Source organism: Conger conger, chromosome 5, assembly GCF_963514075.1.
Source record: "Conger conger chromosome 5, fConCon1.1, whole genome shotgun sequence".
Classification (NCBI taxonomy): domain Eukaryota; kingdom Metazoa; phylum Chordata; class Actinopteri; order Anguilliformes; family Congridae; genus Conger; species Conger conger.
In genome coordinates, this window is record NC_083764.1 from 22,137,137 (window position 1) to 22,151,799 (window position 14,663).

General features: G+C 41.6%; 1 protein-coding gene across 1 annotated transcript; it reads right to left on the bottom strand.

Annotated features, from left to right (window-relative positions):
• Positions 1 to 3,626: 3,626 nt before the first annotated feature.
• On the bottom strand, positions 3,627 to 13,246 carry LOC133129466 (ankyrin repeat and SOCS box protein 2-like). The gene is made up of 10 exons (XM_061243582.1): positions 13,155 to 13,246; positions 11,375 to 11,723; positions 10,171 to 10,305; positions 9,699 to 9,865; positions 8,405 to 8,560; positions 7,724 to 7,969; positions 7,322 to 7,493; positions 6,062 to 6,632; positions 5,825 to 5,978; positions 3,627 to 4,377 (listed from the first exon to the last, which is right to left on the bottom strand). Exons 2-10 carry the CDS (start codon positions 11,671 to 11,673, stop codon positions 4,235 to 4,237), a joined length of 2,043 nt encoding a protein of 680 aa, XP_061099566.1. The 5' UTR covers positions 11,674 to 11,723; positions 13,155 to 13,246; the 3' UTR covers positions 3,627 to 4,234.
• Positions 13,247 to 14,663: the final 1,417 nt, after the last annotated feature.

Consider the following 14,663-nt stretch of genomic DNA (forward strand, 5'->3'; position numbering starts at 1 on the left):
GGAATATGTTAAGATATCTTTACTTGGGTGGTAAGACACACGGTAGTACAAGTTAGATGTATCATGCTGCAATACCAGTAATTCACAATTCACATCCAATCATCCACAACTCTCATCAATTCCACCCCAAATCAATTAATTCATAAATGATATTCAGGAACTGCTCCACAACATTTCCCTGTCAACATCCTTGAGGATCCCACAGAACAAGTCATTTTATTAGCACCTCCATGCATCCTTTAACGCATCCAGTGTGTGTGCATGTGTGTGTGTATGTGTGTGTGAGAGAGAACGAGAGCGAGACATACATTAGGCATTGAAGAGAGAGTTAAGAGAGTGTTAAATTGGGAGTTAAGTCCTAATTGTGAGATAAATTAGTTGCATCCCCTCAGGGAGTAGCCATTCCCTGCTGGAACAGGACTTGCCGCACTGCAGTTGTACCCTGATGTGAGAGTGACAGAGAGGCAAGGAAAACTTTAATTCCAGCCTAAAGAAAACAAATAGCTGCAATCACTATCCACATATTGGGCTAAAAAGACTCTCAGTGAGCCTTTTACCAACTGCAGAAATGGAAAGGAGGGGCATAAATGCAGGTAAGTTTGGACTGTTTGGACTCCTCAGCACTGCTAACAGTGACAGATAGCACACAGTCACCCCATGGCTGGTTCAGTAGTGCCATGACAAGGGTCACATTTCTTGATCTTGGAAGGTCCAAGCAGATACATTTGTATTTGTATTAACATTTGTTAATACTTTTAAATAGTATTTCTGTGTAAAACTTCACAAATATATTTAGTATCCCAATGAACAATATATTCATGACACTAACTCATTTTTTCTAAAAAAAATTATCAGAACCTAACTTAGAATTCAGTTAGAATTTAACCAATCCTTCTAAGATGTCAATTTGCCCCTTCAACCAATCCTTCTAAGATGTCAATTTGCCCCGCCATCTTCCTTTCTGAAATATGATCACATAACAGCCCCCATATTTTGCCCTTGAAAAAAGCTCCATTCTTCTCAAGCTGCCTGAGCAAGGTCTGTTCTCTGTATGGCATGACAGATGGCATCACATCACCCTGCACGTTTCTTATGAAGGGTTTCATCGGTGGATGTCTTGCCATTATCCTTGGTGCGGGAAAATAGGATGGAAAGAAGGATGGAGGAAACTTACTGTCGAACTGTATTTCAGAATGAGAAATTATGACCTACAACAAAGTGCAGAGCCATAACAATGGAAATAGACCAGTTATTCAGTTTTTTCCTGGCATACCCCTGAATTTCCATTTTTCACGTGACCTGTTATTCTGAGAAAATCTTGTTTCATATTTCAGTCAAAGGGTTTTCTGACTGTGGGTTATGCACATAGTCCTCCAGGGGATCTGGTCACCCTCACCCTTGTCTGTTTGCGGCAAATGTGCCATGATTCCTGTAGAGCTGCATTTCCACCTAGTGGCTATAAATCATATTACACCAGTAAATTGGATGCCTCCTGACTTGAAATTTTCCTGAAACGTGAAAGTCCGATGAAATTAGAGCCCTGCAATAAACTCATGTTCTTGTAAACAACACAGAATCAGCCGTGATTCTGGGTTCACTTTCCTCCAACTGAAACTCCGTGGACATGTTTTTTATTTGCCGAGTTCTGGCTTGGGAAAACACACATTGCATTGCAGCAGCTGATTCTGAAAAACAAGCTCACTTGTTGGCAGAGGCCCAGTCTCTAATTAGATGACTGACATGCTTGTCTGGGTCCTTCAGTTGACACAGAAAGACAGGTGGAGATTTATTGCTGGTTCTCCATGTGCAGCTGAACTGGACAGACCAACACAGTACAGCTCTGGTGAAACTTGCCAGTGAGCCTTAAAGGTACAATAGATACGATTTTTGTGTTAAAACATTGTTACAAGACCATTCTCTTCCCTTCCTATCACTGAAAAAGGCTCACTGACATGTTGACTCACTATCTGCCTGTGTTTATAGTCCTTAAATTTGGGTTTCAAAATATATAGTTGACGGCCTGGTACCAAAACATTGTATAACTGTACAATAATTCAATAATAATTCAAATTGGTTCTAATTGCCACAACCAATGGCGTTTCAATGTCAGCACGTTTACAGAGAAGGGGGAGGGATAAACAGGGTTGTAGTTTGAGGGTGTTTGTTGCTGCTGTTCCTCTCTTGACCGTTAGATTTAAGGCAAATGGTAAATGGTAATATATAGCGCCTTTATCCAAAGCACAGTACAATTGATGCTTCTCATTCACCCATTCATACACACACTCGGCGATTGGCTGCCCTGCAAGGCGCCGACCAGCTCGTCAGGAGCATTTGGGGGTTAGGTGTCTTGCTCAGGGACACTTCGACACAGCCCAGGCGGGGGATCGAACCGGCAACTCTCCGACTGCCAGACGACTACTCTTACTGCGACTACTCAATGTCGCCCCAAATGAGGGGAACCAGGGTTGTAGCAGAATAGGCATGCAAAAATAGCATCACATTTTTAATCCTTATTTTATCCATTCTTGCAGTTTTACATCCATCTAAATTGTAGTCCTAGTCTTGCTTGTATTCCATGTTTTAGTACCATTATTGAACTAAAATGTCCCAAAGTTGTTTGCAGTACTATAGGGTCTGCAACCTTGTTGTATTGACTATGACACGAGACAAAGTTCTGGTGGTCTGAAAAGTTTACTCAGTAGACTTGACCTTTTACAGACCGATAGACCTGCCACACAGAGCAGGCACCTCAGCTGCATGCAGAAGGACAACAGGGTGATCAACACACGGTTAAGAGTACAGGGTGACGCAAAATATGTTTTTCAGCTTCCCGTGTGGCTAAGTGCGTGTGATGCCTTCCTCTTGCTCCGGGAAACCCAATGCCCCCCTGGCTCTGCCTTGCAGCAGGTGTAGGGACTTTTTTTAACCGTCACGCAGGGAACACAATAGCCTGCAAAGACAGAGCATCCGCCAAATAGGCCTTGGCCACTGGATGGTGCTGGTCGTATGTGACCTTCAAGCTGCCTGGTCTGGAAAAAGCTGTCTGTCATCAGGAAAAGCCAGTGAGCTACTCTGAGAATGCTCTGCTTACACGTGGATGCGGAATATGAGCAGGTTGCTGAGATTTGGGTTTGAGACTGTGTCTAATGATTATATCTTACAGTATAATGATTGACACTGATCTCACCTTCTCAGAGTATGAGTGCACCCAGTAGACTCATATTCATCTTTGTCCGTGGAACCGGCCCTTAAAGTGTAAGATGCTTATTAAAGTGTTAAAATGTGATTATTTTACCATAAATGTTCTCCCAAGTTTCATCTAAGAGTTACCGTTCATGTTTGAAATAATGGGTTTCGATATTGTTTATGCTATCACTAAATTATATATTAAAGGCAAAAATATCTATTTGCAGTTATACATATTTTATTTGAACAAATTTAAACTCACATTCTCTTACAGTCGCACTTAGGCTAAGGAGACTAATAACATAAATTGCAAATACTATCTCAAAAGATTGTTACAAGACTTGTGTATGACATATTTGTCAGATTTGCAGAACTGTAATATTTTTGTTATTTAAAAAAATGACAAAAACCCTTTTTCTTCTGTCAATAATCAAATCACCTGTTACTCCATAATATACAGTAATGCATTGTTCAACACCCTTACATACAATTAAATTGGATGAATGAATTTACAATTCACATGTCTGGTTAAAGAAATAATGAAAATTAATGAGGCACTCATTACTCAAACACATATTTCTAAACCAATTTTAGAAATAATCTTTTCTCGCTATTCAAAACATTCTGTTAACTTTAACCAAACCTTGGAGCATGTTCACAATTTTTACGCAGCTACTAAGATTAAGTAAAATATTCACCAAAGCCAGTGGTCAGCTGTCCTAACTGTCTGTTAAGACTTATCCTTCATAATATAAAGGCTTGTACAACTGAATATATAAAAATACAGATAAACCTGTGCAAAGTTTGCAATAACAAAAAAGGTCTGCACCTGAATGATTGGTTGTTAAACACTAGGACATGCTTTCATGTTTGTATTCTTTTGCCAAATGTTGCTGCCAAATGCATGTAAAATTCACAGCCAGTATTTTCACACATATATAATGAGGCAAAGTAAATGTCTAAATTGGGCTGACAGTCCAATGTAAGATATACCACACAAAACTGGACTGCAACATGCACCATTTTTTGGCTAGACAGCAGCTGGTGTCTAACAGGCCTGGAAGCGATCCATAGATATGTACTTGATTAAACGTTCTGGGAGAGGTAGGGTGTTCAGCTGGTTGAGCCTCACAGTTCCCACTTGTTTGCGAATCATCAGTCTGCACATATGCATCAGGGAGCATGGAAGAGCTGATAAAAGAGAATAAGTACTTAGTCCTCAAGTTTGTCTTAAGCAGAATGTATTATATGCTGAAACTTAGAATTCAGTAATATCACAATACAAAAATAGCCAGAACTCATAATAAACTTCTTGCTTCTGTTCTACTTCTTCAAGTTCTGAAATATGCTAACGATATTGTCAAATTGTGAATAAACATTTTATGCAAGCACTGGCTTTTCTGTCTTGTTATGGCAATGAAATGAGAGATACATAAGTGTCATATTAAACAGGAAATCTTACTCTGCTGCTGTAACAACACAACGACAGAACAACTCTGTGTAAGCCAGCTAAGATGAGGGGGGAATTCAAGCAGCCGGTTCAGATATAAACTAGGAGACACAAGGAAGTGATTTAATAGTAAGTGGCATGTGTCCAGTACTGTATGCCCCCCACTTCTACGAATCTGAGCTGTGTTTAAGCTAGCATGGACCTGGCATTGCGATAAGAGAAAGTGCTTTTAAGATAAGATCTACTTAATTGAATCCTGTGGGGTACTTCTCTACTGTCCTCTACTTTTGACCCATCCTAGTTACTTCCTGTAGGAGCAGAGGGCAGCCACAGTGCAGTGCCCGGGGACCAACTGTTCTGAGGCTAGAGCAGTGCTCAAGGACATTGGCAGCCGCATACCTAGCCTAACATGCATGTCTTTGAGTGGGGGAGAAGCCAGAGTACCAGGAAAAGACCCAGGTGAACGCAGGGGGCACAGGCAAACTCCCCCAAATTTGGCCTCCACCAAAGCAACAAAAAAAACCCAGAAAAACATCCAAGTTTGCAAACAGCATGAGACTGATTGTGGGCAACTACCATAAGGAAACGCAAAAATATCCAAACTGGCACAAACAGGTACTGCCCAGTGGTCAGCACGTGACTGACAAGTATAGACAGACCTGGAAATCAATATGAGCCCATTCTCAGCAAGCCAGGGGCCAAACGTGGCAAGCTGCCCATGGGGGTGGCAGAAACCCATGCTACAATGAAGGGGGCATCACAGGACAAGGCCCACATACTCCCAGTGGAATGCCTGAAGAACAGCCTGTTCCTCTGTCCAATGGATCATTGCCACAATTATTTCTGTGTGAAGATTGTCTCTCGTAATCCGGAACATTTTAAATAGGCCTGCAAATACTTCTCTAAATGTTATCTTCAACTCACGTTTATAACAAACTTGGACCATATATACAGATAATCTTTGACCCTTAATTTTAATTTAGCTGTTGACATATGCTTATAAATGTTATCACCCTCCCTTGAATTCTTTCCATAAGTACTTTCTTGTTGCAATGAAACAATATGTGGATAGATGAAGTTCTTTTTAATATTAGGAAAGGGTTTGTTTACATATACTGTATATTTGTTCATGTGTGCATGTGTGAGTGTGTGTGTGTGTGTGTCTGTTTGAGTATGTGTGTTGTTTACCGCATTTCTCCTTGATGCCTGCCCAGTCCTCGTAGCTGTCCAGATGTTCAGTGAGTCTGGCACAGAGTTGTACATTGCCCACGTAATCAAGCAGTACATCAATAACGGGTCCCGCCCAGCGAGAGATCTCTGGTGCAGAAATTATCTCACAGAACTGAGGAAAGCAATAAAAGGGAAAATTACCCAAAGTAAACTCAAACTCAATAATCCTCACCATCATCAAGCCCCATCACCTACCTGCAGAGGCATATTGGGAGTCTCTTCTTCAGTCCTGTCATCCAGGCTGTTCCGGTCACAGGTTGTCTTGATGGGAGGGTGAGGCTTGCTGCCGTAGGGACACTGAAAGCAGGACAGGGCGTCACAGCCATTGTCCATCAGGTACTTGAGCAGGGACAGGAACTTCATGCAGAACATGACAGTGCCAGGGAAAGATGTGGGGTGGGTGGGGACACAGGCGTTCACATTTGCACCGTGTTCCACCAGGAGGGTGACCGTCTGGATGCAGCCCTGTCTCAGAGCCACTAGCAGTGGGCTGAATGTATCCCTGTTGGGGTTAGCGCCAGCTTCCAGTAGCATGGTGGTGGCTTCGATGTTACTGTTGAAGACTGCAAAGTAGAGCGCTGTGCTCCGACGGTCCTCATACATCTTGGAGCGGTCAGGTGACAGCATGAAATTGACGTCGTAGCCCGCCTCGATCAGGACCTCCAAGACATCATCCTCATTGTGTTCAGCTGCCAAGTGGAGAGGGCTGATGCCACTGCCCCGTATATCAGACTTGCTGGTGACTGGGATGAGCAGTGACACAACTCTGAATGAGAACAACATGCCACAGGGTCAGTGGAAGCTCAGAGAGCCCAAATGAATGGTATGGATAATTTAATACAGATTACTCTTAGAATAATATGAGTAAACCATACTGTAATAATAGTTCTGATACAACTAAATGTCACAAATTAACACTAATAATCATTACATTACATAATTGGCATTTGGCAGACGGTCTTATCCAGAGCAACGTACAGTTGATTAGACTAAGCAAGAGACGATCCTCCCCTGGAGCATTGCAGGGTTAAGGGACTTGCTCAAGGGTCCAACGGCTATATGGATCTTATTGTGGCTACACCGGGGATCGAACCACCAACCTTTATGTGTGCCAGTCATTTACCTTAGCCACTATGCTACAGGCTGCCTACGTTAGTCCCTTCACACAGGTAGCATCTGCCAGCCACTGCAGCGGTTTGATTGAATTTCCCTTTTAAAGCCCCTCAATAGTCAGCTCGTGTTCCTCCCTCCTGTTCGTCGTCCCAATTGGTCCGAACAAGGAGCAGCTGGCTCTCACCATCACTCATTAAACTTTGCAGTACTAAAAAAGTCTGCTAGAAAAAATATATATACCCAATAATAATAATAATAATAATAATAATAATAATAGTTTTGTTGTTGTTAGTAGTAGTAGTAGTAATAGTAGTGGTATGTTATGAATGCAATAGTGCATACTCCTCATGTCCACGCTGGGCAGCGATGTGCAGGGGCAGGAACCCACATTTAGATGCTCTGTTAGCATCTGCATTCTGAGACAGAAGGAGCTCCACAATCTCTTCATGCCCATTCTTACTGGCCTCATACAGAGCTGTAGCCCCATCATTTGCCTGGTTGTCTATATCCACACCTGGAACAAATACAGCACAATACCTACTTTAATTTCAACACAGAACCTAGAAGGAACTAATATGGAACATACAAATAACCTACATGGAACTATATGTCATACTCCCTTGCCCTGTGTGAAACGGGTCTTATCAGTTCTGGCTGAATCAATATGACCAAATGGTGGTTGACTTTGACAAAGTTACAAAGTTCTTAGTGTATCATTACATCACGTTTTATTTAACAGCTCACCCTTCTTGATGAGGAAGAGGAGGGTTTCCACGCGTCCGCTCTGGGCTGCGATGAAGAGCGGGGTAATGCCGTACATGTTGCGGGCGTTGAGCTTGGCACCAGCATTCACCAGCATCCTACATATCTCCACATTGTTGCGGCACACAGCCTCGTGGAGAGCCGTCCAGCCCTGGACACAGGTCCTGTTCACCTGGGCTCCATGGTCCAGGAGCAGTGCCACAGTTTCCACATTCTCTTGCTCACAAGCTGGGGGGGGGGGGGGGGGGGTGAATTGAGAGGGGGCCAGGCCCTACTGAGCTATGCAGTCATTACACAGACACAGACACCCATTACTGCATTGTCAGTCCATTAACATTTTCATTAAAGCCCTCAAGGATGCCTATACAGTGGCAGCTGCTGGGTAGCCCAACAAAATAAAAACAAGAAAGCACAAATACTCAAAGGGAGAATATAAATATAATAAATGGGCAGCGATTCCAGCATTATGGATGTGACATTTGGACACAAAATGACAAATAAAATCCCTCAGAAAAATTCCTCTTCTTACATTATAAAAAATGTTTATTCATATTATCATTGCACCCACTTGGCTGAGGGGAAGGGCCAAAATAATATACCTCACCCTCATGAATTTAACTGAAATCCTCCCCATAACGTGGGCTTCGAGCGCACATGCGTTACCTTTGTAAAGGGGGGTCTCTCCATTCTTGTTGGGTATGTTGGGGTCTGCCCCTCTCTGCAGCAGGCTCTGTGCACAGCGCACTTGATCTGCTGCTGCAGCCAGGAGCAAAGGGGTCTGCTGTCGAAGGGTGCGGCTGTCGATCAGCTCAGGGTGGGCTGCAGTGGAGACCTACACATTAATCTACCACACCCGGAGGAAACTAGGCACGAACGGAGCAATGATCTTTGCTAAGCAGACCCTGTGCTGTGGTTGTATATAAAAAGTCGAAGAATTTGGTTTGAGATAGAAATGATGTACAGTGCAGTCCGTAAGTTTTTGGACAGTGACAAATTTTTGTTGTTTTTGCTATGTATTCCCGCAAACACAAAGTTGGAATGAAACAATCAAAAAATCAATCAAACAATTAAAGGGCAGTCTTACAGGTTGCAATTTGTTACACAGGTTACAATTTGAGGGTTATTACATCCATATTGGGTGAACCGTGCATGAATTACAGCCTTTTTTATACATAGTCTCCCCCAATTTTAGGGGACCATAAGTAGCCAAATGAAATCAAACTAAAATAAAGTAATCATATACAATATTTTGTTGCAGATTCTTTGCGATCAATGACTGCCTGAAATCTATGACTCATAGACATCACCAGATGCTGGGTATCTGGGTGATGCTCTGCCAGGCCTAGACTGCTTCCCTCTGCAGTTCCTATTTGTTTTGGGGACTATTTGACTTCGGTCTGGTCTCCAGCATGCTCAACTTGAGTGATTGACTTGGCCTGCCAAGTCCATTCCACTTTATGTTTGTATGTCAGTATTTTTTGGATTATTGTCCTGTTGCATGATGAAGCATTGTCCAATCAGTTTTTATGCATTTGCTTGGATCTGAGCAGACAAGACATTTCTGGATTGCAGTGACACCATCAAGGAACACAAGTAAGCCAGTTCCAATGGCAGCCATACATGGCCATGCCATAAAACTACCTCCGCCATGTTTGACAGATAAGGTGGTATGCTTTGGGTCATGAGCTGTTCGATTTTCTCCACACCTTTCCATTACCCTAGTACCACTTGATCTTCATTCTGTCCATATCACCTTATTCCAGAATCCTACAGGTTTTTTTATGTACGTTTTTGTAAACTTTAACCTAGCCATTCTATTCTTGAGGCTTGCCAGGGGTTTTAATCTTGTGGTGAACCCTCAAAAAGTCAAAGTAATTTATAAAACAAATGATTTCTTTTGTAAGAGGGCATTAGTTAATGTCCTAAGGAATGGGTGTGATGCGTGACCTGTGCTCACCCTTCAATATGACCTTGAGACATTTCTCTTGGCCATAATAGGCAGCTTCATGAAGGGGGGTCCACCCCTGCTTGTCTGGTTTTGCTAGACTTTTCCCCTTCCATGACATTTGAATCAGAGTCTCTGCTGCACCCTGCTTGATTGCTTCGACAACAGGGTCCAAAAGCCTACAAAAAACAGGTGATGGTTTAATTTTTTTAATTTGTATGGCTATTTGTATAACTTTGTTTCAAATAAATCACCCCAGTCCTTGCTATTTTAACATTCTCTGATCATTAACTACTCTCTAATTACAATACAATCTTACCTTTAAAAATGTATGACTTAGCTAAAACTTTCATTTTTGACTTATCTGTGTTTAGTGCTTTAAAATCTAATCTCATTTTATGAAGAATGAGAAAATTTCATTAGCTGAAGTTTCCAGAAGTTATGTTAGATGAGTGAGCGTATCAGCATAAAAGAGAGCACTCACTCAGATGGTGTGATATACATAGAGCCGTTGTATCTTCTCCATGCTACACATCGTTGGCCATTGTCTGTGATGTAGGAATGGCTCCAGGTGGCATCATCCGATAGCGCACTTTGCTCAGGTACAGTCGTTTCTTTGCTACATGAATGAAAATGCATAACGCGCTCTGAGCATCTGAACACTGTAATTCCTGGAGCATTGATTTGGCCAAAAATAATGAATCAACTGACAGTGGTTAAGAGGACTGTCAGTGGATACTTTAAGAGACATGAAAGGGAATGTAGATTAATTGCTGTTGGCCACACTCTTATGCCCTAGATTATTCATGAAAGAATGGGAAATAAGTCATACATTTTCCATTTGTGTTTTGCTGCAGGAAAAGCTTGACAAAAATAACAATTCTTGGAAATGTGTGCCATTTATTTTAGTGAGCAAATACCATCCTCTGAAGGCTTTTCATGTCTGCAAATACTTAGCATGGTTATATCGAGGAAAAAAGGCAGATAAGGTAGCTATTTAGAATACAAATACTGCATGTAACTAATTAGACACTGGCCTGCTGCCCAGTGGGGAAATTACATTTGGGCAGTTTGGCATCACTGTGCTAGAGCGTCCAACATCCTGACGGATGGGCAACAGCAAGACCAGATGTTTTGCAATGTTTTACACTGGGCAAAAGCTTATCTTACTTGTTGAGCCCAAGTTGCAATGCATGAAATCCAGCTGCCAAACATTGCAACATATTTTGAATCCAATGGGACTGCAGCTCAATTGCATACAGTTGTCAAGTGACTGAGAGAAAGGCCAGCTGAGAATTTGCTGACATTACTCATAATGATAGTTACTGCAATTGACCCAGTTATAGAGAGTAAACACAACCAAGACAGAAAGGTGTTAGTAGGGCAAATCAAGTCTCTCAAGCGGATTTTAAGTAAGAGCTGAGGTGGAACATTTAGTGCAGTGACTCCTTTTATGGAAATGAAATAAATATATATTGACCTTCTGTGTCAATTATGGTATAGACTTTCAACATCCTATCATCCTATCATCGAATAGGCTATAATATGTTTAAACTATCTTTCCATTGTATCAACCATAGGAAACTGAAAAAAATATCAGTTACACAATACCAATTACATGGAACAAATATGACTCAAAAGTTCTGGGATGTCTAGCAGGTACTGACTGGATTTGTACTCACACTTACCAATGTTGGTTCTGTTGCAGGACAGGAAAAGTGGTTGGCATAGAGGCATTATGTGGACCTGGAAGGCTGCTTCCTGTGAAGGTTGGGTTTGACTTAGGCGGGTTCCATGCAGGCCCATTCTGAAAAGCAGATGTTTTGGCGGAGACTGTTCTGGTAACTGAGGTGTAGGCATCGGCCAGGCTGTGTTCAACAGCCAGCTCAATCAGCTCATCTTCTGACAAGCCACTGTAAAGACTATAGTCATCCGACCCAAGCATCGGGCTCCTCGAACCAGGCATGGACAAGCTGGCGGCTGCCATTTTGTCTTCAATGTAGAGACGATAGTGGCTTCTTAATATATTTCTTCTTCCTTTGGATCAATAAATAGGTGGTTGTTATCACAATTGACACTTGCTTAACGGATCTATCTAAAGCTCAGTATTTCCCTGAGTGAAGATACCCTTATCTGTATAATTACCAATTAATTAATTTAAAACTACTAAATTTGTTCCTGATCAAATATTGAAAAAACACTTTGAGAATGACACATTATAACACTGTGGGCAGAGACTGGCCTGCAGAAATGAGCAAAAATAATCTGGTTTAAACCAGATTACAGATGTTTGCCAACTGACCAATGAGAGGACATTAGCTGATTTCAAGATGTTATTGTTTTCTCTCTCTTTGGAGGGTATCTACACTCAATACCTGAGGGCAAATAACCTGGCAAATGTCCAGCAGTGGAGTCCTCCATGATCCCTTTGCTGTTAGAGGCCAAGTGGAGGACAATATAACAGGTGTTACAGGGATTGAATTGCACGCAAGCCTATTTGCTGTCGCCAAAGTTACAATTCAGCAGCAACTATGATGCAATATCAACTTTGATATTGAATCCAATAAATGTATTTTCTGTGGGACATGGATTGGAGTAATCAAACAAATGTGGAAAGTAATGTATATACAACAGTTTAAAAAGCAATAGTTATTTATATAGCACAATTCATTTGGAATACATTTTACAGACCCATTATGACCTCTACTCCAGCAAAACATGTTTCAGCGGATAAACCTAAAAGTCTAACTTGAATTACTTACATCTACATTTTTAGGCTCTCAATCTAAAATCTTTATGTTAATTTAATGAGTTGACAAATGGCAGCGCAGCAGTACAGCAGTCATCTAACCTCATCTCAGCTGTCCATGAGTGGACAGAGATGTAGCTGCTGAGATGGGGACCTGTCACCACTCAGTTGCTGTGGTGGAGATTTGCAAAATGCTGGTGGACTGACAGCTTACCCTAATGGCCAATATGCACTTATTGGGGAGTTGCTTTAGACACTTTGAGACATTTTGATAGCTCAGGGAGAAACTGAGAAGCAGAAAAACATCTACTGTATAATATACATATTTTTATCACAGTCAGATTCATCTGAACTGATGCCTTCTAAATCCACAAAGCAAGCATCTATTTATCCATAGCACCAACCAAAATAAAAAGTATTTATCTTGTTTTTCATTTGTCCCAGACAGAGGATTTTTTTTTTTAAATACAAAAGCTTGAATACATCACAGAAATGCTGGCGTCTTTTTTGAAAATCTAAGAAATCGACATTTTAATGAAATAATAATTCTCTCACACAGACAGAAGTGTCCTAAAGCGTACAAATTAACCACCTTCACTGCTTTTTCAATGTTTTGTAGCATTGCAAAACATGATCAAAAACACCGTTCAAGTAAACAATCATAAATGGAAGTAATCTTTACGATAAAAAATGTAAGTAAATATACAAAGGATTCCTACCTCCGTGATCGTGCTGCTGAGGTGAAGGCAACCTCCACTGTTAATAATATCTCGCTTATAATCCTTGTGCCCTTGCAGGTTCCTTACTTGCCTACAACTAGACACTTGCTCTGTGGTGGGTGGTATATTTCAAGAGAACTCACATGTGATGCAAACAGTATACACAGAGGTGTGAGCCAACTTGAATTGTTTTTTTCCCTGAGCTCAAGTTCCTCGTTAATAGATACAGATGTCATGGTTTCAAAGTTTAGTAGCAAGGCAAGCAAATCACTGGGAGCTTTGGAAAAGCAATACAAGATAAATGAAGAGAACCCCAGGATGGCGTTAAAAGTTCTATATACAGCGAAAATATCGCCATTTTTGCCCATCAAACTACACTCAATAGCCCATAATGGCAAAGTGAAAACATGTTTTTAGAAATGTTTGCAAACGCTGAAATCTCTTATTTAAAGAAGTATTCAGATCCTTAATTCAGTACATTGTAGAAGCCCCTTTGCCTCCATCAGATTGGATGGGAAGTATCTGTGAACTGCCATCTTCTGGTCTCTCCACAGTTGTTCGCTTTGGGCTTTGGCTGGTCCATTCAAGGCCACTCCAGCTGCGTTTGGCTGTGTGCTTTGGGTCATTGTCCTGCTGAAAGGTGAACCGTGGCCCGAGTCTGTGGTCGCAGTTGCATTCATCCTTCCCTCAATTCTGTCCTGCCACTGAGAAGCACCCCCATAGCATGATGCTGCCACCACCATGCTTCACTATAGGGATGGTATTAGCCAGATGATGAGCAGTGCCTAGTGCTTGGATTTCTGCTCAAAGAGTTGCATTTTTCTCATGAGACTCGATAATCTTTTTTGTCATGTTCTCAGAATCCTTTAAATGGCATCCTTTAAGTGCTGTCATTTTCCTTTTAGTCAAGAGTGGCTTCCGTCTAGCCACTCTAATATATGTCCTGAGTGATGGAGTGCTGCTGAGATGGTCGTCCTTCCGGCAGGTTCTCCCATCTCCGCAGAGGATTTCCAAAGCTCTGTTAGAGTGACTGTTGACCACCACTCTGACCAAGGCCCTTCTTTCCCGGTTACTCAATTTGCCTGTACGGGCAATTCCAGGAAGAGTCCTGGTAGTTCCAAACTTCTTCCATTTCTTCTTCTTCTTCTTCTTCCAACTATTGAAACCATTGCGCTGCAGGGAGTACGCAAAGCTTTCAAAATGTTTTTTTCCATTTGCACTTACCCCGCCACAAGATCAAGGTCTACAGAAAGTATAATATGGCTTGGATATTGTCCTGACATTCAGTGTGTATTGTGGGACCTTATATACACAGGTGTGTGCCTTTATAAACCATGTCCAATCAATCAATTTGCCACAGGTAGACTCCAATCAAGTTGTAGACACATTTCAAAGATAAATACAGCAAACAGGATGCACCTGGCCACAATTTTTGATTTATTTCAGTTTTTGATTCATACATTTTCTACAATTTCTAAAAACATGTTTTCAATTTGTCATAATGTGTTA

Coding starts and splice junctions, on each gene's coding strand:
- LOC133129466 (XM_061243582.1), bottom strand. CDS start 11,673: ATGGCAGCCGCCAGCTTGTCCATGCCTGGTTCGAGGAGCCCGATGCTT. Junction 9,866..10,170: donor ATGTATATCACACCATCTGA/GTGAGTGCTCTC, acceptor TGTTTTTTGTAG/GCTTTTGGACCCTGTTGTCG. Junction 4,378..5,824: donor AGGCATCAAGGAGAAATGCG/GTAAACAACACA, acceptor CTCTTTTATCAG/CTCTTCCATGCTCCCTGATG.